A 25086-nucleotide genomic window follows, 5' to 3' on the forward strand; every position below is an offset into this window, starting at 1 on the left:
GGTACTCAACTCCAGGTGAATCCAGATTCTTCAACGTCAATGTAGAGATTCCGTCGGGGCCCAACGCCTTAGAATTAGATTTGGCACCACGGATGACGTTCGTAACTTCGCCCACGGTAAATTGTGATGGCTGTTCTTCGGATGGCTCTCCTCCTTGCCCTGTCTCTCTCGGGATGCACAATAAATTGACGGTTGAACAACCTGGCGCATCTCTTCGGATCAGTCACGGTTATCTCGCCAAAAATGACTGAGGTCCTGTCATCCCGTCTACCGGGGTTCGAGAGTGACTTAACAGTGGCCCATAGTTTGCCTACACCGGTGCCTAAGTTACATTGCTCCAAGTGTTCCAGCCACAAATTCCGCTTATGTTCGTTGACTACCCTGTTTATTTCCAGATTCTGGGGTTAGCGGGGTCCATAGCACGCATCCCATCACGCTCGTCTGCGAGTACCACTGCTTTCGCCGGGAAATTGGCCCGCACTTGGGGTATTCGACCGGCTGGTATAAAGCGAGCAGCTGATGCGTTAATGATGTCTCGGAATTTCCTCTCGGCCACAAGCACAACAGAGGGGGGTGGTAGTTCACTGAAGCGGCGATTGGTATACTCTCTGAAGCCAGTCCAATCGGCCTTCTTATAATTGATGAACGTCCGGCGCTCAGAGGTTATGAAGTCGGGTGGTCGGTCGATGGTGAGAATTATGGGGAGGTGGTGACCCCAAAGAGATGACGGCTTGCCAGGATACGTCACTCAGGAGATCGATCCATAGCTTGATACAGCTATAGCTCGTTCTATAGCTTGATACAGCTCCCATATAAACCGATCTCCCGATTTTGCTTCTTGAGCGGCGAATCGGACTATAACTTGACATTGCTCCTCCTCCGTCCTTATTCATTATTCGTAACTTGCCTAAAAAGAGATACTGCGCAAAGAACTCGACAGATGCGACCCGTGGTGGAGGGTATATAAGATTCGGGCAGGCCGAACTTCCAATTAAAATGATATCATTGAAACCGAATTTAGATTGAACACTATTTTTATTTTTTTCTGTGTACAACGACATCTAGCGATTTTTAAAACCTGGCTTAAATAAAATCATTTCCACTTGCTTTTTTTTACAACTCCTCTTTTATTTCAATATTTTCTTGAATAAATTACATAAAAAGGTTTCTTCATTTGGTTCATTAATCCTCAATATTTGTTTTTGTTTTTGTTTTTTATCATGCAAATGTCTAAAATTTGCTTACAATCAAAAATAGTGAAATTAAAAACATATATATATATATATATATACATGTATATATATATTTTTTTGTTTATTACACTAAAGGGTGTGGGGGGGGGGGGCGTTTGGGTTATACAGGGGGCGGGGGCGGGGGCATTTGGTTTCAATGTTAAATAAATAAGAGAGGAAATTAATTTAATTAAATGCTAAATTTGTTGTAATAGAGGAAAGGAAATTATTACAAACATAGAAATAAATTAAGATAAATATAAGGTGGATAAAAATCATGCTAGCTAACTAAAATTATGTATAGAAGGTCCAAGGTATTATTTTCATTGAAATATTAGCCCGAAAATGCAATAAAACATGGATTTGTTTTTGTTTTGTTTTGTTTCCTATCTGTGTTTTTGTGTGGGTGTACATTTGGAATGGAATATTCCTGAGCCGACTGTAGCCATAACATAAGGTTGTAGACTTATTTATTTATAATAATAAAAAGAAAGAAATAAATTAAAATAAAAGATCAAAAGGAACATTTATCGAACATCTCGTGTTTTGGGGGAGGTCTTTCATATGGAGACGACTACACTACATGTTCTAGGGTAAGAGTGTGTCTGTCGGTGTATGACTTTTAAAAGTTGAAGGTTGTCCTGAAAATGTTGGTTGTTTTGTTGCTGCTAGTTTTCGGTAGGTTAGTTTCTAGTCTAGAAATTCATAAATTTTCTTTTTCTCTTCCTTTTTCAATTTTTTTCTTCTTTTATGCGCTTTATATTCCTCTTCATGTGTGGAATATGGCAAAGAAATTCTTTACAAAAATTCCTTCTTTTCTCTTTCGAAATGTCTTTTAAAAACTATTTCAACTTCTTTTCTGCTGGAGAACCTGGTGTTTTTTTGTCACCTTTCTCCGTTACTGGCGAAGATGCTGGGCTGGTATGCGTTGAGGAGTTTTCCGATTCACTCATGCTATTCTGTAATATGGTCAATGAGAAAAAGAGGAAAAAGTTAGTCAGGCTGTTTTTTGCAATTAAATACAAAATAAAAAAAGTCCACATACTCTCATTTGTTTTCTCAGCTTCATGGATTTGCCCATGCTCAACAGACGATAGCGTTCTTTGGCACGTTCACGAATCTTTTCGGGTACCACCAATAATGTGGTGGTTATGTTTCCAATAAACAACAAAGAGAATAAGCCGCTCATAACCGAAACCTGAAAAGGTAGAAATGATTGGAGTTCTTTTAGCCACAAATAAAATTGCATCATTCAAAGACCTATAGATAGGTTCCCACAATAAAGGTGTGTTTAAAGACACACCTTAATGGTAGGCTACCTATTCCAAATAATACCAAAACCTTTTTATCATATACCTCGAATAAAAATTTTCAATTCAATCTCATGCCCTCTACTTACATGCCATGGCGCACCTGGAACATAATTGGATATTTCATACAATGTATAAGCATTATAGGCCTGGAAGGCATAACCCATAAACAAGAAGGGCAATAAAAAGCTTAAGCCTCTCCACATCCATGAATGAAAACCCTCAATGGTTATGTCCATGTTGTGACGTTCACCCAAAGCTTTGAGACGATACAAAAGACCTTTTTGATAGCCGAATTGCAAATATTGGACCACACCTACAAAAACAAAGATACGAATTTTGATTTAAAACTGTTTAAAGATTTTACAGCGACTATTTACTGATGTAGGCATTGAAGTACATAAATTGATTGCGGAACAATTGCCAATGTTCGCCTTGGGGCCAAACCAATAGGACTCCAGCAGCCACAGTAGATATAAAGTGATGGGCCCGCCACCATCCTTTAATACGTGATCCATTTACTTTCAATATCGATTCACGAATGGTTAATGTGCAATAATACCACACCAACAAAAATATGTAAGACAACTCCAGGGCCCTGAAAACAACAAAAAATGTAATTGGTTAGTACGGAAAAAGGCCTTCAGCAAACTTAGAAGATAAGAATTATTGAGATTTCCACACGATATTGTTGTAGTAGCAGTGGGTTGTACATTGAGGCGGCAGGCCTTGCCGATGAAGGAATTCATCGGGTCAATCCGGTATGTACAACCGGCTGCCATGGGATTGGCCCGAGTTCTTTAGAAATGCGAGAGAATGTGTTTCTAAAAGGAAAAGGTCAGGGACAGGGGCAAACTTCTCAAGCTTTTTAAGCTCAATGATAAGGAACCTTCTTTTTTATAGCCGAGTCCAAATGGCGTGCCGCAGTGCGATACCTCATTGTGGAGAAATTTTTACCTGGCTACTATACCAAATGGTACAAAGGCAAATTTGCAAATTTTGCCCATGAACACTCCACTAAGGAACAGGGGCAAACTTCTCACATATCAATGAGTGCAGTCCGATTCAAGTTTAAGCTCAATGATAGGGAACCTCCTTTTATAGCCGAGTCCGAACGGCGTGCCGCAGGGCGAAACCTCTTTGGAGAGAAGTTTTACATGGCATAGTACCTCACAAATGTTGCCAGCATTAGGAGGGGAAAACCATCGCTGAAAATTTTTTCTGATGGTTTCGCCAGGATTCGAACCCAGGCGATCAGCGTCATATGCGGACATGCTAACCTCTGAGCTACGGTAGCCACCAGTGTTCAAGGTAAAGGTATAGGGGCTATACTAATTTCGTCATTCCCTTTGACGTTTTACCATGAAATGTTGGTCTAAGCACCCCTAAAATATATATTCTTGATCTTCATGACATTTCAGGTAATCTGGTCCTGCTCGTCCGTCTGTCTGTCGAAAGCACAGCGGCTGGACATTGAAACAAATTCTTCTTATTGTTGTTGGAATCACAATCGCTGTTAGTGTACAGATTGATTCATTCAGACATTATTCAAATCTGGCCGTGGTCCCCAGGTTTACTTTCAGAAATCTGAACGCTTCAATTGGAACGGTTCCTATTGACTCTGGTGTTAGATTCGTTCATTTCGCTGGGCATGTAGTTTAGGTTAGGGTTGCTGTTGTTGTAACCACATTTTCATTTGGAGATTGCGATCCTTGTCAAGCTCCTTTAGGAGAGCAAGCTCGTTCCGGTCCAAAGGACCGATTGCCGCGGAAACAGGGAGGCCATTGATTATTTAATGGCGTCAATGACTAGCCTTGTCACATTGAGCATCGTAGGCACCCAGTATTTAGGCCAGATCCGTTATCGCACGGCCTCTTTCTGAAACCCTCCAATCGATACTGCTGAATGTCAGCGGCTGGAATTACAATTACTCCGTATTCCACCATCCGCAACCAGTGGACGCGCCCAGAAGTTCCCACTTAAGCTTCTCATGACAACGATGAACACCACACAGATCGGGGCTGAAAGTTCCAGTCCATGTGGCGCTCTTAGTAATCCCGGCGCGGTAAATCGATGCATATTCAGTTATAGCTTCCATATAACCTTCACTCCCAATTTGATTTCTTGAACCCCTAAATGACGCAAGTGTTATCTAATTTTCTGATATATGTGGCTCCCATGTAACCAATCTCCTGTTTTAAAATCTTGAGAGCTTGTAGGAGTTATTCTTAACTGATACTTCGCATGAAAAGTTCTGACAAGATCAGTCTCCCAGCACGGGATAACTGAGAGCACCACACAGGCTGGAACTTTGAGCTTCAATCTGTGTGGTGTTCATCACCAGTACGAGAACCTTAGCTGCGAGATACCGGGCATTCAGCAGTATCGAGTGGAGGGTTTCAGCAAGAGGCTGTACGACACCGGATTTGGCCTAAATACTGGGTGCCTATAATGCTCTATATGACAAGACGAGTTATTGGCGTCCACAGGTTACGGATAGTGGAATGCTTCGTATACAAAGTAGCTTTAATTGCAGTCGCTGAGAATCACCCATATCGAGGGGAGAGGTCGAAGGGTAGCGGCTCTTGCTTAAATACTGAGTGCCTTTGATACTCGATATGACAAGGCGAGTTATTGGCGCCTTTAAATAACCAACGTTCATAATGTTACCGCGGCGATCTTTCCTATGGACCGAGCACCTATGGAGCTTGGTCACCTATGGAGCTTGGCGAGGATCGCTGCCTCCACTTATAAATGTGGCTACAACAACATCATAAGTTCTGTTATTGCTTCTAAAACTACGTAGGAAAGGATTCAAAATCCCCAAGACCATCGCCTTTTATGGATTTATGTTCTAGCTCGCGTAAACACTACTGAACAATAGTGTGTGCGTATTTGCCCACCACTGATCTTAAGCATTATATAGCTGCCATATAAACCGGTCCTCCGATATGACATATTGCGTCGTATCTAACGCCTTACTTTTCGTTTTAGAACGAATTTCTAATTCATTTTTTTCCTCTAAATCACTTACCTATAATTGAATATTAAATTCAAAAATGCCAAGAGTAGACCAATCACATTGAGAATCAATTTGAATTTCTCATAGTCATCTTTGTAACGTACTTTGTCGTTTCTGTTGAGAATCGAGACATTGACATCGCCGAGTATAATCTAAAAACAGACAGAAGCCATTATCAATACATGTATGCACCTAGCTTATAACATAATATTTATTGTTAGTCCCGTTTCAGCATGACCTATCCCAATTTGTGAATGGATGGGTATCTCGAATACTTACTCTCAGGTAACGTCCAGACTTTGCGGGTAATGACTGTTCTATTTCATACAGTTGTGCTTTACGTTTCAGAGTGTTTTTCTGCAATTCAGCAACTTTTTGTTTTTCTTCTTCTGATTGAGTGTTTTTAAATCTGAAATTGAAAACAAAAAAGGTTTATATGGAAAATAATTATTTAATAAAATTCCATAGAAAAAAAAAATATAATTCTAACAAAATGTTAAAATTTTACATCTCAATGAATATCCTTCAAATGTGTGCACTTTTTACCTTGAACAAGTTATGAATGTTGGAGACCACAGTAGAAATCATTGTGAAAATTTTCAGCTAAATCGTATAAGGATTTCGCCCTTTAGGGGCTGAAAAAGTAAAATAGGAAGATCGTTTTATAAGGGGGCTGTATTAGCTTATAGACCGATTCAGACCGTATTTGACGCGTATGTTGAATGTCATAGGAGAAGCCGTTAAACCAAATTTTACCCAAATCAGAAAATAATTGCGCCCTATAGAGTCTCAAGAAGTCAAGATCCCAGATCGGTTTATATGGCAGCTATATCAGGTTATGGACCGATTTGAACCATACTTAGCACAGTTGTCGAAAGTCATAACGAAACACGTCGTGCAAAATTTTAGCGAAATCGGATAGGATTTGCGCCCTCTTAAGGCTCAAGAAATCAAGACCCCAGATCGGTTTATATGACAGCTATATCAGGTTATGGACCGATTTCAACCATACTTGGCACAGTTGTTGAAAATCATAACAAAACACCTCATGCAAAATTTTAGCCAAATCGGATAAGAAGTCCGTCCTCTAGTGGCTCAAGAAGTCAAGATCGGTTTATATGGCAACTGTATCAGGTTATGGACTGATTTGAACTATACTTGGCACAGTTGTTGGAAGTCATAACGAAACACGTCGTGCAAAATTTCAGTCAAATCGGATAGAAAATGCGCCCTGTAGTGGCTCAAGAAGTCAAGATCCAAGATCGGTTTATATGGCAGCTATATCAAAACGTGGATCGATATGGTCCATTTACAATCCCAACCGACCTACACTTATTAGAAGTATTTGTGCAAAATTTAAAGCGGCTAGCTTTACTCCTTCGAAAGTTAGCGTGCTTTCGACAAACATACGGATAATTTTAAAATCGGAGGCCACCGTAGCGCAGAGGTTAGCATGTCTGCCTATGACACTGAACGCCTGGGTTCGAATCCTGGCGAGACCATCAAAAAAATGTCCAGCGGTGGTTTTCCCCTCCTAATGCTGGCAACATTTGTGAGGTACTATGCCAAGTAAAACTTCTATCAAAAGAGGTGTCGTGCCTATGATGCTTGATATGACAAGGCGAGTTACTGACACCTTTAAATAGCCAACGTTCAAAACGTTCCCGCGGCGATCGGTCCTTTGGACCGGAACAAGCTTGCTTACCTACAGGAGCTTTGACGAGGATCGCCACCTCCACATGAATATGTGGTACAACAACAACAACTAGGATTGAAAAATACACCGACACAAGTGTATTATATCTGATGAGGAATACTCTAAAGGGGAGATATGAGAAATTTGATACCTTATAATTAATAGAACATGTACTGCTAATCTCATTGCCGAAAATCCTGATCCAGATATTGTTCCGGTCTATCTTAACGTGTTCTCTACGTACCTATTGTGAAACGCTTAATACAAGCTAAAACTCAAACATTGACTTAATCTCTGAGGGATCCAAATATCCCAATCTTACTCTAAAAATAAAAACAACCTTAACAAAAACCTCTTAAACCCTCACTAATTGATGAACATGTTTTTTAATCAACCACTATACTCTACACAGTGATTTCATTTGTTTACGTTTCAGGTTGTTCAACCGAAATAAAAATTTCGTATGGCTGGCTGGATGCCGCCTTTTTTGTGCTGCCTTTTGATTGTTGTACCGGTTTCTCGTTAACAAAATAAAAGTGCAAAGTTCAACATGTACTCTCGTCGCAGTATAAACAACAGCATTAAGGTCTGATGTTGTAAACAAAATGCGATGCACAAATATATTTAAAAAAAAATCTATAGACAAAGTAGATTGGGCAAACTTTCCTAAAGAACTTAAGTTTTGACAAAACTATCCATAGAAATGAAATTTTGACAAAATTTTCATTAACAAGTAAAAGTGTGCTAAGTTCGACCGGGCCGAATCTTATATACACTCCACCATAAAGCGCATATGTCGAGTTCTTTTCCCGATATCTCTTTTTAGGCAAAGAAGTAAAATAGAGAGATCCGTTTATATGGTAGCTTTATCAGTATATAGACCGATTCGGACCATATTTAACACGCATGTTGAAAGTCATGGGAAAAGCCGTTGTACAAAATTTCAACCAAATCGGATAATAATTACGCCCTCTGGAGGCTCAAGAAGTCAAGATCCCAGATCGGTTTAAATGGCAGCTATACCAGGTTATAGATCGATTTTAACCATATTTGGCACAGTTGTTCGAAATCATAACATAACACGTCATGCGAAATTTCAGCCAAATCGGACCGAATATGGAAAGGAAATTTTGACAAAATTTCCTCTATAGAAATGACATTTTGACAAAATTTCCTCTATAGAAATGAAATTTTGACAAAATTTCCTATAGAAATGAAATTTTGACAAAATTTCGTATTGAAATGAAATTTTGATAAAATTTCCTACTGAAATTAAATTTTGACAAAATTTCCTACTGAAATGAAATTTTGACAAAATTTCCTATAGAAATAAAATTTTTACAAAATTTCCTATAGAAATAAAATTTTTACAAAATTTCCTATAGAAATGAAATTTTGACAAAATTTCCTATAGAAATGAAATTTTGACAAAATTTCCTATAGAAATGAAATTTTGACATAATTTCCTAAAGAAATTTTGACAAAATTTCCTATAGAAATGAAATTTTGACAAAATTTCCTAAAGAAATGAAATTTTGACAAAATTTCCTATAGAAATGAAATATTGCCAAAATTTCCTATAGAAATGAAATTTTGACAAAATTTCCTATAGAAATGAAAATTTGACAAAATTTCCTATAGAAATGAAATTTTGACAAAATTTCCTATAGAAATGAGATTTTGTCAAAATTTCCTATAGAAATGAAAATTTGACAAAATTTCCTTTAAAAATTAAATTTTGGCAAAATTTCCTATAGAAATGAAATTTTGACAACATTTCCTCTATAGAAATGAAATTTTGACAAAATTTCCTATAGAAATGAAATTTTGACAAAATTTCTTATAGAAATGAGATTTTGTCAAAATTTCCTATAGAAATGAAATTTTGACAAAATTTTCAATTGAAATGAAATTTTGAAAAAATTTCTTATAGAAATGAAAATTTGACAAAATTTTTATAAAAATGAAATTTTAACAAAATTTTCCAAAAAAATTAAATTTTAAAAAAATTTCCTATAGAAATGACATTTTGACAAAACTTCCTATAGAAATGAAATTTGGACACAATTTCTTATAGAAATGAAATACAATAATACAATACAATACAACTTCCAACAGATGCACAAAATTGTGTGTAGTACGGAATAAGTGTCATTTGTCACAGACAAAATGTCTGTCATTACACAAAAATACATGCATTGGGAAAAAGTACAGCTAATAGACAGGGTTTTCGAGCGTGTTTCATGTGGTAATTGTACCATAGCTGCGTTTTCGCTATTAATAAGAATCAAATACAACACGGCCCTTGAAGCCATCACACCTAATATGTTGAGAAGTCTTCTAACCAAAGACGAAACGCATCCCATAGTGGTTGGTGTGTGTTGCTATCTTTAGCTTTCCTTTTCCATTTGCATCTTCGATCATCCAGCTCGTCCCGAAAGAGAAACAAACAAAAATTGAAATGAAATTTTGACAAAATTTCTTATATGGGTGCAATTTGACAAAATTTCCTATTGTAATGAAATTTTGAAAAATTTCCATCGAAATGAAATTTAAACAAAATATCCCACAGAAATGAAATTTTGTCAAGATTTTCTACAGAAATGAAAATTTAAAATAATTTCCTATAGAAATGAAACTATTACAAAAATTCTTTTGGAAAAGAAATGTTGACAAAATTTCCGAATTTGGACACAATTTCTTATAAAATTTTATAAATTTTGACAAAATTTCCCATAGAAATGAGATTTTGACAACATTTCTCATGGAAATGAAATTGTTCAAAAATTTTCTAATATAAATGTATCAATCTCACAAAATCTCCAAAGTGATTTTTTATCTAATTCTAATAGAAATAAAATGTTGACATTTTGTTTTCAATAAACTATCACAACATGAACCTTGTACCCGCCGTTTGTTTGTAGCAGAGTTAGTATTTTCCCGTTTGTCACTTCCACCCAGTATACCCGTGGGCTGCGTTCTTTATCATAACACATTGGCTAATGTTAACATATTTATAACAATTGTTATATGAGTCCATAGTAAACAAGGCATTGGGTGACATATCGTCGCCACCGACGCCGCCATGGCTTCTATTGAGCTTTGATGTCGAATTTTAATGGTTGTTAGAAATGTTTGGAGCCGTTGTGAACTTTCGCACCTTAACACAGGCTAATTGGCCATACCATACCATAAGACCGCTAGCTTTTTTATATCTTTGAAATTTGAACATTGAATTTGTTGGCGTTTTTTTTCATACAACACACACATACAGGTAGTTGTACATATGTCCATATCATTACTTCTTGTCCAAGATAAGCGAGCGGCGGTGTTCACTCCACTGTTGGACTCTATCTACACGGTGCACATTTGAGGGGTCTATAAAAAAAGCAAAGGTGAAGAAGTCCACAACGAAGGAGGCAGTCAGTCCCCCATAAAATTGACATGGTGAAAATAATTAAATGTGTATCCATCCAGAAAATGAACAATATTAAAAGCCATACATTAAATTCTGGCGCTGTCCATAAAATTGATAAGGTACTAATTGTTGATTGTAGCATGTTGAGAACATATTCGAATTTATCAATTTTCCCTGTAGCTGTGTTTTTGTAGATTTTATCAAAAAGTGCTATCTATAAAAAAAGAAGAAATTAAAAAAGCAAACTTGAATCGCCAATGAAGGTTTATTTTGAATAAAAATTGTATGGAATTTAAATGAATAGTTTGAGAAATTAAAATCAAAGACAAAATTTCCCATCGACCACTGCGCTTGAACGACCCATCACTATATGTGTTGTGTCTGTCGCACATTTGTTTTTTATAGAAAGTATTTTCATTCATTATCACAGGTTTTTTTATAGAATTTTGTCATAAGTTATGAAATATGATTTTGATGCAATTTTAAGTGTATATAAGGGTGGGCCGTCTTATATGTGTATGTATATGAAATATGGCTGATTATCAACAGCTCTCTATTATAGATTATATTGTTAATTGCTGCTCGGCAAATACCTGATAAGAACCCAAAACTTCACCCAATATGCGCATACGATGGTCAAAGAATGCTCAACAGCATGTGGATGTTCGGACTAACCGAAATTACATGTATGTATATGTTTACACACATATTTATAAATTCATCGTCTATCTTTTTTCCTAAGATTTGTACTTTTGATACCTATGTGTATGTGGTTCTTAGAATAGAAAATTGTTCTTGCTATTGGGATCGCGTGACATAATAAAGATGTCTTATATTGATAAATGCTATTAAAATTGACTTTGCAGCCAAACAAATTGTTTACGCAAAAGAAAGAAGCAAAGCATCGCCATAAATCATTCCATTGAATACAATATTGACAATTTTATATTTTTAGGAAATTTTGACAAAATTTTATTTCCATAGAAAATTTTATCAAAGTTTCCTTTTTATAGAAAATTTTGTCAAAATTTCATTTCTATAGGAAATTTTGCAAAATTTCATTTCTATAGGAAATTTTGTCAAAATTTCATTTCTATAGGAAATTTTGTCAAAATTTCATTTCTATAGGAAATTTTGTCAAAATTACATTTCTATAGGAAATTTTGTCAAAATTTCATTTCTATAGAATTTTTGTCAAAATTTCATTTCTATAGGAATTTCTATAGGAAATTTTGTCAAAATTTCATTTCTATAGGAAATTTTGTCAAAATTTCATTTCTATAGGAAATTTTGTCAAAATTTAATTTCTATAGGAAATTTTGTCAAAATTTCATTTCTATAGGAAATTTTGTCAAAGTTTCATTTCTATAGGAAATTTTGTCAAAATTTCATTTCTATAGGAAATTTTGTCAAAATTTCATTTCTATAGGAAATTTTGTCAAAATTTCATTTCAATAGGATATTTTGTCAAAATTTCATTTCTATAGGAAATTTTGTCAAAATTTCATTTCTATAGGAAATTTTGTCAAAATTTCATTTCTATAGGAAATTTTGTCACAATTTCATTTCTATGGGAAATTTTGTCAAAATTTTATTTCTATAGGAAATTTTGTCAAAATTTCATTTCTATAGGAAATTTTGTCAAAATTGCATTTCTATAGGAAATTTTGTCAAAATTGCATTTCTATAGGAAACTAGCTGAAACTTTATATGGAACAAAATTATCCTTTGAATATTTATTTTCGACAAAAAAGAGCTTTTAGTGAAATGCCTTACTACGAAAAAGTACAATATATGCATATCGCTTGACTAACAATATAAGTGCCTTTATCTGAATTAGACATATGATCTTTATTGGACCACGAATTCGCTCGGTGGGTTTAATGTCATTTTAAAAAGACTTTATTTCCGCTTAATATTCTCATGATGTCCGATTTGGGAGTGTTTACGGGGGTAAGGTGGCCCCCTAAATGCCATTGTTTTAAGTAGAGTATATAGGGTGAGGCGTCCCCCCAAACACTTGGCCCCGAAATTGTATATCAAATTAGTTTTCCAATCTCAAATACCTTTTATTTGAGCCACATAATGGCATGGTTGGCAAATTGTTAACCTTTGGGGGGTTTTTGGGGAAAGAGAGGTGCCCCAAATACTTAGTCCCACAGTTGGATATTTGTATTCAACTCCCAAATACCTTTATTTGAGCCCCATTTTGCGATGGTGAGTAAAAAATTGCTGTTTGTGGTCTATTTTGAGAAAGGCGTAGACTCCCCAAAAATTGATCCCGAAATTGGGTATCAATTTCATATGAGCCCCACATTGACATGGTCGTAAATATGCCCGATTTAGGGGTGTTTTGGGAAGTGGGGTGGTCCCCCCAACACTAAGCCCTGAAAAAACAACAGCTACGTGCTCTATTCTCATGTAACTATATATCATTTATTTGAACCCAATATTGGCATTGGCCTCGAAGTCAGATATCAAATTCGTTTTCTAATCTCAAATACCTTTCATTTAAGCCCCTTATTGCAAAAGTCAGCAAATATGTCCGGTTTGGGGTATGTGCCCCAAAAACTATCAATAGCGAGCTCCACTGTCATGAAGACCCAAATTGTCTCGGTGAGCAATTACGTCCTATTTGGGGATTTTATGGTGTTGGGACTTCCTCTAGACAGTTGATCCCTAATGTTGATATCTGATTCGAGGTCTACTCCCAAATACCTTTCATTTGAGACCCATATTTCCATAGTAGGCAAACATGATCGAATTGGGGGATGGGGCGGCCACTCAGTGACTCGGCCTTGAAAACATATATCAGATTTGTGTTCTACTCTAAAATACCTCTTATTTGAGCCCCATATTGCAATGGTCAGCAAATACTTCCTATTTGGGTGGTGTTGTGGGGGTGGTGTGGCCCCATAGAAATTTTTTCCCGAATATTGATATCAGATTCGTGCTTATCTCCCAAAAACCTTTCATTTGAGCCGCATATTGATATGGTCGTAAATTTGTTCTCTTTGGGGCATGTTTTTGAGGAGGGGCGGCCCCCTAAACACTTGGTCCCACATTTGGATATCAGATTCGTTTTTACACTCAAATAGCTTTTATTTAAGCCCAATATTGACATGGTCAGTAAATAAGCCATGTTTGGGGAAGGGGTGGATCCCTTCAAATTGGTCCCACATTTGGATATCAAATTCGTATTCTACTCGTAAATACCATTGATTTGAGTCCCATATTGCCATGATCGGTAAATATGTCCAATTTAGGGGTGTTTTGGGGTTGGGGTGGTCCCGCAAACACTTGATCCGACAACTGGATATCATATACGTTTTCTAATCTTAAATACTTTTCATTTGAGTCCCATATTGTCGTGATTGGTGTATATATATATATATTTGGTAGGTTTTGGGGTGGGGCGTCTCCCTATGTACCCCATCCGAAATTTGAATACCAAAATTTTTGTTTCGCTTAAATCGCACCACCCATCTCCGAGATCTGGCATTTCTGAAAATTAGGGAAAAACTTGAAAAGTAAAGAGGTTCGGCAGAGCCCGGCCGGGATTCGAACCAGGGTACACGGAGCAACAGTGAGAGCCGCCGTTGTCCAGCGTTCGAAGCCTTTAATAAAACTTCCAACAGATGCACAAAATCATGTGTAGCACGGAAGAAGTGTAATTTGCCCAGAAAGAATGTCTGTCATTACACAAAAATACATGCATTGGGAAAAAGTACAGCCAGTAGACAGGGTTGGCGAGCGTGGTAAATGTGGTAATTGTATCATAGATGCGTTTTCGCTATTAATACGATTGAAATACAGCATACCAACGCACGGCCCTTGAAGCCATCACACCTAATATGGTTGAAAAGTCTTCTAACCTAAGAAGAAACGCGTCCCATAGTGGTTGGTGTGTGTTGCTATCTTTGGCTTTCATTTTCCATTCATTTGCATCTTCGATCATTGAGCTCGTCTCGAAAGAGAAACAAACAAAAATTGTAAAATTTAATCATCTTCGCCCTAGCAGGCAAAAAACTTGAAAAGTGAAAAATTTAATTCCTTAAATTTTTTTTTTTTAAATTTTATTTCTATAAATTGGGATAAAGTTGTTTTTTTCGATAAGAGAAAGTCTTTTACGTATAAATTTATTTTTCCAAGAAAGATATTCTAAACTATAAAACTATAAAATGCCATAATGAATGTTATTGGGATAACATTGGCAGAACCAAAATAATTGGTTAGCACATAGTTAAACACCTTCAAAGTTTTATTGAACCCAATACTATGAGACCGGTAATAGAAGCGTTGCGAGTGTCATTTCTTTAATTAAGAAGTTAATCTGCTACACTGGTTAGAGCAGTAGCCAGAAGGTAAACTGGCTAACTGATACGTTTAATGTGTCCATCTATCCCACTCTATTTAAGTTATTCAAAACGTCATTTTGTATTCCTAGCATTTTAGGAAAACAAAAGAGGTAATCATTAAAAAAAACCTTTAAAATGTTTTGCAAATAATTAAAAAAAAAAATCAACATTTAAATCCTAAAACTTCTAAAAACAGATACCAGTTTTAATGGAATACACTTGAAATCGACAACTTTATGCAAATCTCCCTAAGGAGAACATCTTTATTCCGCTTTATTGTAAAGCCTTTGATCAGATCTGGTTTAATAAGGGGTTCACTATAAACTTGACTTTTTGTTATCATTTCCCTGTCAATGTTTTATATTCTCTCTATTTGTTTTGCGCCTGTTTTAACCCAAACTATAAAAAGATTCAATACTACATCGATTTTGTGTATTTGATGTTTCACCCATGAGTTTTTCGATAAGGAAGGTGTATGACTCAGCTATTGAAAGTGATGTAGTAATCGCGTTTCATTAGTTTGCTATTTAAAGTGTTTTCATATGGACATGGCATTTGCAAAATCACCTCCTTATCCATGAAATTGGCTATTACAATCTTTCTTTCATTAATGCTAATGACTCATACGTGCCAAATGGCATGAATTTCGGTTCTATATCCACATTGTTTAACCTTCATATTAACACATCAAAATTTATTTCCCAATGGCATGTAATTTCAAAATATTCTCACACTTGTTTCCTCAAAATTAATTGAGTTGGGAAGTGTTGAAAATAAAAAAACTAAAAAAAAATAAAACATATTTTTTGGAACCTTTTACGAAACTTCACAACTACGCCACACTGGCAATTTGCACTTACGTATGTACTAAGAACATGATGCAGCACATAGTGTGCTTCAACATCGTCAGCATATTGCACTCTACTAATTTAAATGCTTCTTCATAATTGCATACTGCAGGTCCGGTTATCGACAGATTCGGATGTAGATATTGGAGGTCGTAACAGAAGTCATTATTAACACAACACATTCGCTTGCTTTATACCAGTCGGTCGAATATTGCAGGCGATGCCAAATTTTCCAGCTCTGGTAGGGGAACTCGAAGAGGAACGCGATTGGTTTTCTCGCTTCTATCCTACTGAACTAAGTCAGGAAATCCATAAGGTGTTCAACGAACATAAGCAGAATTTATGCTTACAGCATAAAAGCAATGTAACTTAATTGCCGGTATTGATCTGGTCACTCAAGTCCAGCAGAAAAGATGATATAACGGAAGACCGATTCAACGGTAAGGGGGCTCCTTTTATAGCCTAGTCCGAACGGCGTGACGCAGTTCAACACCTCTTGGGGAGAAGTTTTTATATTGCATAGTACCTCACAAATGTCGTCAGCTTTAGAAGGGCAGTCTCGCCAGGATTCAAACCTAGGCGTTCAGCGTCATAGGCGGACATTTGCCCATCTCGGATCTAGATCGAGCGGTTCATTGCTTCACAATCTAACTCGGTTGTTGTGGAAGTATCCACTTTTCCATGTGGAGGTAGCTCGTCAAGCTCTTTTAGCTTTCTTTAGAAGCTCGTTCCGGTTCATAGGGCCGATCGCCGCGGGAACGATATGGCCATTGATTATTTGAAGGCGCTAATAGCATGATTTGTCATATCGACCATCATAGCCAAACAGTATTTAAGCAAGAGCCGTTGCCACCCGGGCTCTTCCTGAAACTCGATACCGCTGATTGTTGTAGTTGTTGTTGTTGTTGTAGCAGTGTGTTATAAAGTGAGGCGGCAGCCCTTGCCGATGAAGAACTCCATCGGGTCAATCCGGTACGTACAATCGGCTGCCATGGGATTGACCGCTGACCGTCTGTGATTACAGTTCCAACTACTCTTTATGGGGCTTTCCACACGGTAGCTCCTAGCTAAGCCTCTCGTAATGACGATGAACATCACACGGATCGAAGCTTTAAGGTCCAGACTGTGGGGTTGTTGTTGTTGTAGTAGCAGTGTGTGGTACACTGAGGCGGCAGCCCTTGCCGATGAAGGAATTCATCGGGTCAATCCGGTACATGCAACCGACTGCCATGGGATTAAGACTGTGTGGTTTTCATGTTGTTGTTGTTTTAGCCATTTAAAGCGCCAATAACTCGCCTTGTCATATCAAGCTTCATAGGCACTCAGTATTTGTGCAAGAGCCGGTGCTGCACGGTCTCTCACTGAGACTCTCAGCTCGATACCGTTGATTGTCCTCGACTGCCGTTGCACCCACAGCTCATGGAGCATTCTACTATCCGCAACATATGAACCGGTAACTCCTAGCTAAGCTTCTTGTGATGACGAGGAACACCACCCAGTCGGAGCTCTAAGTTCCAGACTGTGTGGTGCTTATAGTCATCCTATGCCGGGCTTCGTATTTGTGTGAAATATTTCACTATCATGAACCTTCGGGCGCGCCCTGTAGCTTTCACCTGAGTTTCTCATGATAACGATAAAGACCAACAACATCGGAGCTGAAAGTTGCAACCTGTGTGGTTATTGTTGTAGTAGCAGTGTGTTGTACACTAAGGCGGCAGCCCTTGCCAATGAAGGACTTCATTGGGTCAATCCGGTACGTACAACCGGCTGCCATGGGATTGCAACCTGTGGGGTGCCCATAGTTACCTCGTGACGGGAAGTTGGCTCTAGATTAAATAATTTGTCAGGCGGTACTCGGGAAAATCTATCAAACAAATGACGCTTTTGGAATCCATGCGCCGCCCACAGCAAAATATTGTACTTCTGGCTTAATTACGTCTCCGCAGATGCGGTAGACTCAATTCCTACTGGGCTAAGATTGAAGACAACGCGCTATATGTGTTTCTCGCTTGTAACCAGAGACCACACGACACCTCAACAATGGCTGGTTAGATGTTCAGTGAGCTAATTCTGCTCGACTTTCTATAGATCATTCTGGACGCACACAATTTTTGTTGCAGGCGTCCTTGATATGGATATTTGACAGAACCCATTTAGGATGGATAAGATATAGCACACTGTTACACCAACAATAATCCCGGCACGGGATAGCTGTGAGCACCACACTGGCTGGAACATTTAGGTCTGATCTGTGTGGTGTTCATTGCTGTTACGACAAGCTTAGCAGCGTCCACAGGTTGCGCATAGTGGAATGCCTCAAACGAAGTAGCTGCAACGGCAGTCGCGGACACTCAGCGGTATCGAGCGGAGAGTCTCAGTGAGAGGTCGGGTGGCACCGGCTCTTGCACAAATACTGAGTGCCTATGATGCTCGATATGACAAGGCGGGTTATAGGCGCCTTTAAGTAACCAATGGCCACCCTGTTCCCGCGGCGATCGGTCCTTTGGACTGGAACGAGCTTGCTTATCTACAGGAGTATGACGGGGATTGCCACCTCCACATGCAAATGTGGTTATATCAACAAAAATAAATAAAAACTCCTTAACTACACACTTCCCGAAGTATCTGTCTGATCTATTTTTGCAACGTGAATGTCGCATTAAATGATAATTGGACCCGTTTTATACATGTAATACCTATAAGCTAATCAACTTTTTAGAGCAATCATTTCAGCGTGAAACTAATGAATAGAGGGGATTATAATTCTATATAAGACCATACCAAAGTATACGTACACAAACTAAGAGCTAGTCTAGACGGCTTATAAAGTCTGAGGAAGTAATTGCCGACCGTGATAATAATCAATAACCCAAACCGGTATTTAAAAAAAAAGCGGATTTACGCAGCGGCATTTAATTGGTACGAACATGAAGAAATTGTTGTGGACTCCTACTAGTTCTAGGGGAATTGCCTATATATAAATCGTTTTGGAAGTTCAGTATTGTCTGGCGTTTTACACATAGCATAACACCTATTATCAGAATATTATATTAGCGATATCTCAATAGCTGTAATATTGGAAATTACTGCTTCTAAGGCAAGGCAAACTGGTTAGATTGCCGGCCCAAGTTTCATAAAAATGTTAAGTTACCTGGAACGAATTGAACTGAATATTTTATCAACAATTACGCTACAAAGTCAAATGCTGATACGATTTAATAACATTTCTGTTCAATATCTATAATCTGGTCTGAAATTATCGACCGATTGTGTTTACGCGAAAGTCTGAGCAGTTTGTAAATTCGTAGAACGTGAATAAATGCTCAGTTGCATTAAAAGCACATAGGCCATTACAATATAAACTTCCTCAATTAACCTACATTGGAAAGTGGACGCAAACAGTCGAATGAAAACAAATAAAGGTTCACTATTTTTGTAACTTACTGCTTTAGAGACGCACTGATTTGATTCATACGATATCGTTGATGTTTGATTTCATTGAAGCATTTGTGTTGATGGGAATGTAGCTGTTCCAAGAGCTCAATGTATTTGCGGTTGCATTCCTATTTGAGAGAGATAAAAGTAAAACGCAAAAATGGGAATTAGGTACCTATTTGCAATTCCCTATGACGTTGTCAATGATGACAGCTTACCTCCAAGTCCACAAACTCACGAGTGAGTTCATCCCATTCATTGGCCAATGTGTCAATGTTGTTGTTATTGCTCATAGTTCTTCCCGTGGCGGCGGCAGGGCAGAATACCGTAATACACGAGACGATAAAAAACAAAACCAATTGACCTTAGTCAATGCAGGTGTCACACTTCCAAAAGCCAGCCAATAGCAGACTGGGCTTTTTGTTGGTAGTTAGGTAGGTTGGTTGGTCGGTTGGTATGTAACCCAGAAAGAGGGGCTTGAACTCTCACCACTTATCGCAGACTAATCACTTTTTCGGCGGGGGGTATGGGGATGTATGTAGTTAGTAGGTAAGACGACGTAGCTTGTTGAATAATCTGCCTGTGATGTGTTCCAAAAACAAAAAAAAAAAAAAAAAAACACACACACACAAATGTACCCACAAAAGTGCATGTGTAAGTGAATTTTTGGTTAAAACAATTGGTTGTCGTCGTTAGACATGCGGAGGTGGCGTTGAACAGAGAAATGGAAAAAACAAACAGTAGAGATACAACTATTAAACACAAGCAGAGAGACACAGACACACACACACACACGCACATGCATAGATCCACGTAATATTACAACACGTGCATATTAGTGGGATATAGAATTAAAACGTGAAAATTCTCTAATTTTGTTTTTCAGTCGCTCGAGCTACGCTATTTGTCATTGCAACATCACCACCCAACCCAACAATGTTGTGTATTTTACCTTGTCCGTCCCCTGAACGCGCACAACACAATTTAATATGATCGACGGGCGAGCAATACTATTTTTGCGCTTCTATTGGATGCGAATTGAACATAGAACCGAACCAAAACCGGGCAGTAGACGCGCGCTGCGATGTATTCCCCAACGGTGCACTTGGTTGAAACTAACTATCGGATGGTGGCGGTGTACCTTTAAGCAAATGAAAAACAATTGTACCTACTACTGTCAAATGCCGCTGCTGCTGCTTCTACTTTCCTTTACTTCGCCCTGTTGATTTGCAAATAAAAACCGACTGAGAATGTCTGAGGAGAGTGAGGCGAAAAATTTCTTATTACTTTTGCGTAGCTTGCTTGATTAGATTAACAAAAAAAAAAGTTAGTTCGTACAAGATTGATAAAACAAAAGCAGCATTTTGTTGGTTTTCTTGTCACGGTGTGCCTGTCTTCTCACCTCTCGCTATGGCAATCATCCGAAAATAAAACGCAGCTAGGGGAGAGCAACAACAAGAACAAAAAGCTTTGCTTACTTGCATTAACACAAACGCCGCACCGCTCTTCTCACACTCACAGAAAACACAACAACCGAGGCCGAGGGAGGAAATATCGAAAGTTATTATGGGGGATATTAGCCCAAAAATCAATTCACTCGAACTTGCCACGCATTGGTTTTTCAAATTCTTTGTCCCTATGCATATGAACTGTATTTTTTTTCTTTCACGTATACGAATGGCCGGTGTTTTTATTTTCTCCTAGCTGCTTTCTAACAGCTGCTTTGATTCTGCCAAAGAGTTCACAGGCGCTATAATCACCACAAGCGACGGCGTCAGTATGTTGTTGGTTTGCGAAAAACATTTTTATGGGTTCACATTTGAAGATTTATCGGCAGCTTATTTTAAAAATGTTGCCAACCATATCTAAAGCCAAAGAGAATTTAAAAAGGTGGTCTCACGCATGACATAATTACCAGGTAGTGTACCGTAAACAGCTGAGTACAATTTTTTCTCGCGAAGTGCACTATCTGTCAACGAGTTTTGGTTCTGTGTGACTGTACACAATACAAAAAATGGCTCCAAATAGCATAATACACAAAATCAGAGTTGCACTAATCACTGATTTTGACAGATTGTGCACTCAATATTTTGTTGTTGGGCAACTTCGACTACCTGTAAATGAATATATCTTGGTGCGGAGGACCTGTAAAACTATTGAATGGGACACCAAGTATTTTGGGACCATCTGTTCGATAGCCAACAAACCTTACGTTTAGCTTAGCGACATAACTCTGTCCACTTTTCACACACCGATAACCTTATTTTGATATTCAATTCCTTCAGCCTTAGTGTAGAGATTCCAGTCGGGCGCTGCTGGTGACTCGCTCAAGAATTTAAATCGGGAGATCGGTTTATATGGGAGCTATATCCAAATCTGAACCGATATGACCCATTTGAATCCCCAACGACCTACACCATTATAAGGTATCTGTGCAAAATTTCAAGCGGCTAGCGTGGTTTCGACAGATAACATAAAATGTAAACAACCAACGTATGGGAGAATGTAAACAAAGAGCAAGTTGCCATCCTCAATGTCGAGTACTGTCAAAAATTCAAAAAATTGTATGTTTGTATTAAATCATGTTTACACTAATCGTAAATCTAGATTTGTGAGATTTCAGAAACCTGGAGGATAGCAACGAGATTTCCCATACATTTTCAGTGTTAGCAAATCTTTTCGAAAGCAACTTTTCGAAACATCTGACATTTTCTAATTTTTTTTCTATCAACCAACACGCAGGGGATGTTCCCTATGAATGCAGTGCATTGCGTTGGCGAAAAGAAAATTAGGAATTGGAGGGGAGAAAAGGATGTAGTGTTTATTGACATTTGTCTTAAATCTTTGGATGTCAAAGTGGGTGGGAAAAACATTAGCTGGAAGTCGATTCCACATACGAACGGTTCGGGGGAAATAAGATTTCTCTCTATAATGCATTGTGCGGTCTGTTGGCCAATCAATCACAAACGGGTGGGAGTTCCTAGAATGTCTAGTATTCCTGACAAACATCCTTACATCAGGAATAAGAAGACAAATATCACACGAATACACACCATAAAAGTACCGATAGAACAGCGCCAAACAACCCACATTGCGACGATGTTCAAGGGAGGCAATAGAGTTGGATACCCTACTGTCCCCAATCAACGCCATTGCTCTCCTCTGTACACAGTCCAGTAGGTCCAGGGATGATCTTGAAGCTGCGGTCCATACATGTGAGTTGTACTCCATTTTCGGCCTTGCGAAAGTGATGTAGATGTTAAGAAGATCAGACGGAGTGAAGTAATTCTTGCACCGTTTAAGGAAGCCTAAACACTTGAATGCTTTTTTCGACACTCCAAACAAATGTTCAGCCCAACGAACATCACTTTGTATTTTCATGCCCAGAACATCAACAGCTTCTGATTGCTCAACATATACACCGTTGATAGACAAAGATGATCGTAATGGGTCAGCGATCGTTTGTGTGACAACAAGCAGCACTGAGTCTTCCGTGCATTGAAATCTACTCGATTCATTCGACCCCACTCAGAAATGGCCAACAAATCCTGGCAGAGTGTATCGTCCATAACCCGCCTCTCGTCCTCAATCTCTCGCAGACTTGGAGATTACTGTCATCTGCAAATGAGTAGATGGGATTCGATGTCTGACCCAACAGATCGTTGATGAATATAAGAAAAAGAGAAGGAGAAAGAACAGAGCCCTGGGGTACACCTGCGGTCAATTTATGCTCATTGGATGAGAACCCATTTATAACGACTCGAATAGTGCGATCTCTGAGAAAGCTCGAAATAAATCGAACGAAGTCATTACTGACACCAAATGCGACAAGCTTTGATAGTAGTGCACCGTGCCAGACCCTATCAAATGCCTTGGAGATATACAGAGCTACAACCTTACTCTCACCAAACAGGTGGATTGAACGATATCAACGTTCCGAAAGCGATGCCCGTAGAGCGATGTCTGCTGAACCCATACTGTTGGTTGCTAAGAAGGCCATTAGACTCTAAATACCTCACAAGATGGTGATTAACCATGCTCTCCATGACCTTGGAGAGAGTGGAACATATCGCGATTGGCCGATAATTCGCAGGGTTGTTGGCCCACCCTTCTTGGGTATTGACTAAACCTTCGTAACCTTCCAACGTGCCGAAAAGATTCCCGCACGGTAGGCAAGCTTGAAAATGTTGCGTAATGGACGAGCAAGCGTCGAAGAACAGCCGCTCAAGACAAGTGTTGATATGATATTCGTGCCCGGGGATTTATTTACATCCAGTTTCTCAAGAACCCTTTTAACTCCACGAGTTCGAAAAAATATTTGGGGCATGACGCCAGATATATTTTCTCAAATCAAGTGGATTTGGGCTCGAGTGTAAACGTGGTTTTAGAAGGAAGTGGGATTTTAACTTTAGTTTTAAATGTAACGGCTTAGGTTGAGTTGGCAACGCAAAATAAGTTAGCATACCGAAATTCACCACTGTCAGAGTTGCATTGTTTGTTTAAAGTGACTGTTACAAGTTGTTAATTTAAATGATAGTCTGGTGAATATAATTCATAATTTTAAATACTACTACTACTAAATTTCCCATGAACATTCCATTAAGAAACAGGGGAAATTCTCTCATATCAAAGTGCATCTCTTTTTATGCTGAGTCCGAACGGCGTGCTGCATAGCGACACCACTTGGTAGAAAAGTTTTAACATGGCAAGATACCTTACAAATGTAGCCAGCATTTGTTAGGGGATAACCACCGCTGAAAATTTTGTCGATGTTCACGCCGGGATTGGAACTCAGGCGTTCGGGTCCATAGGCGGACATGCTAACCTGTGCGCCACGTTGCCCTTCCCTCCTTTTAAATACTTGTTCCCTTTTTGAGACCCTCCACCATAGGATGGGGGTTTACTAATTTGGTGAGCTCCAACAAAGTATATATACTTTTGATCGTCTTGACATTCTATATCGATCTAGCCGTGTCCACCTGTCTGTCCGCCTGTCTCTCTGCCAAAAGGACACAAACTTTAATAGGCCTTACTTTTGTGTAGGTCGGTTGGGATTGTAAATGGGTAATATTGTGCTATGATTTGATGTTACTGCCATATAAAACGGTCTTGGAAGACCTGAAGAAATTGACCTCCCCTGGGAAGCCAGAGTAGTTCTGACTCAATTACGTTCCGGTAGATGCAGTTGCCTCAACTCCTACAGATCAAGGATTGATGCCGACGTGCAAGATGTATGTCCCGATTGCAACGGAGACCGCACGATACACGTCACCTGTTTAACAGTCCAGCCAGGCCCAGCACCCAATCTTAGTCACAGAGTTCCTGGGTCTTGACACTCAACAGAATCAAGCAGACGAAAGATAGAACACAACAAATCTTGGATCTTGACTTCTTGAGCATTTAGAGGGCTCAATTCTTATCCAATTTGGCCAAAATTTTGTTTTAGGTGTTTTGTTTTAACTTTTAACAACTGTGTGAGATATGGTCTAAATCGGTTCATAACCTGATATAGCTGTCTTATAAACCAATCTCGGATCTTGACTTCTTGAACCCCTAGAGGGCGCAATTATTATCCGATTTGGCTGAAATTTAGCATGAAGTGTTTTGTTTTGACTTGCAACGTCTGCGACAGGAATGGTCTATATCGGTTCGTAAACCTCAACCAATCTCCAGATTATACTTCTCTAGCCTCTAGAGGGCGCAGTTTTTATCCGGCTGAAATCGTTCTCAATGACATCTAATATGGTCTCCAACATCCAAACCAAGA

The 25086-nt window shown here is 38.5% G+C and overlaps 1 protein-coding gene and 1 long non-coding RNA gene across 5 annotated transcripts; one reads left to right on the forward strand and one right to left on the reverse strand.

Annotated features, from left to right (window-relative positions):
• Nucleotides 1–1959: 1959 nt before the first annotated feature.
• Nucleotides 1960–20981, reverse strand: LOC106094155 (transmembrane protein 120 homolog). 3 transcript variants are annotated; one of them, XM_013261350.2, is made up of 10 exons: nucleotides 20798–20981; nucleotides 20492–20573; nucleotides 19538–19899; nucleotides 19329–19447; nucleotides 5844–5973; nucleotides 5577–5716; nucleotides 2923–3140; nucleotides 2632–2858; nucleotides 2278–2430; nucleotides 1960–2191 (listed from the first exon to the last, which is right to left on the reverse strand). In XM_013261350.2, exons 3-10 carry the CDS (start codon nucleotides 19610–19612, stop codon nucleotides 2075–2077), a joined length of 1179 nt encoding a protein of 392 aa, XP_013116804.1. In that variant the 5' UTR covers nucleotides 19613–19899; nucleotides 20492–20573; nucleotides 20798–20981; the 3' UTR covers nucleotides 1960–2074. The 3 variants fall into 3 exon arrangements, with proteins under 3 accessions (XP_013116804.1, XP_013116803.1, XP_013116800.1); XM_013261349.2 differs by lacking the exon at nucleotides 20492–20573; XM_013261346.2 differs by lacking the exons at nucleotides 20492–20573; nucleotides 20798–20981 and adding an exon at nucleotides 20272–20360.
• On the forward strand, nucleotides 18898–20595 carry LOC131996823 (uncharacterized). Of its 2 annotated transcripts, none has more exons than XR_009398022.1 (2): nucleotides 18898–19025; nucleotides 20206–20595. It is a non-coding gene; the product is annotated as an uncharacterized LOC131996823 (long non-coding RNA). The 2 variants fall into 2 exon arrangements; XR_009398023.1 differs by lacking the exon at nucleotides 18898–19025 and adding an exon at nucleotides 19057–19306.
• Nucleotides 20982–25086: the final 4105 nt, after the last annotated feature.

This window comes from Stomoxys calcitrans, chromosome 4, assembly GCF_963082655.1.
Source record: "Stomoxys calcitrans chromosome 4, idStoCalc2.1, whole genome shotgun sequence".
Taxonomy (NCBI): Eukaryota; Metazoa; Arthropoda; class Insecta; order Diptera; family Muscidae; genus Stomoxys; species Stomoxys calcitrans.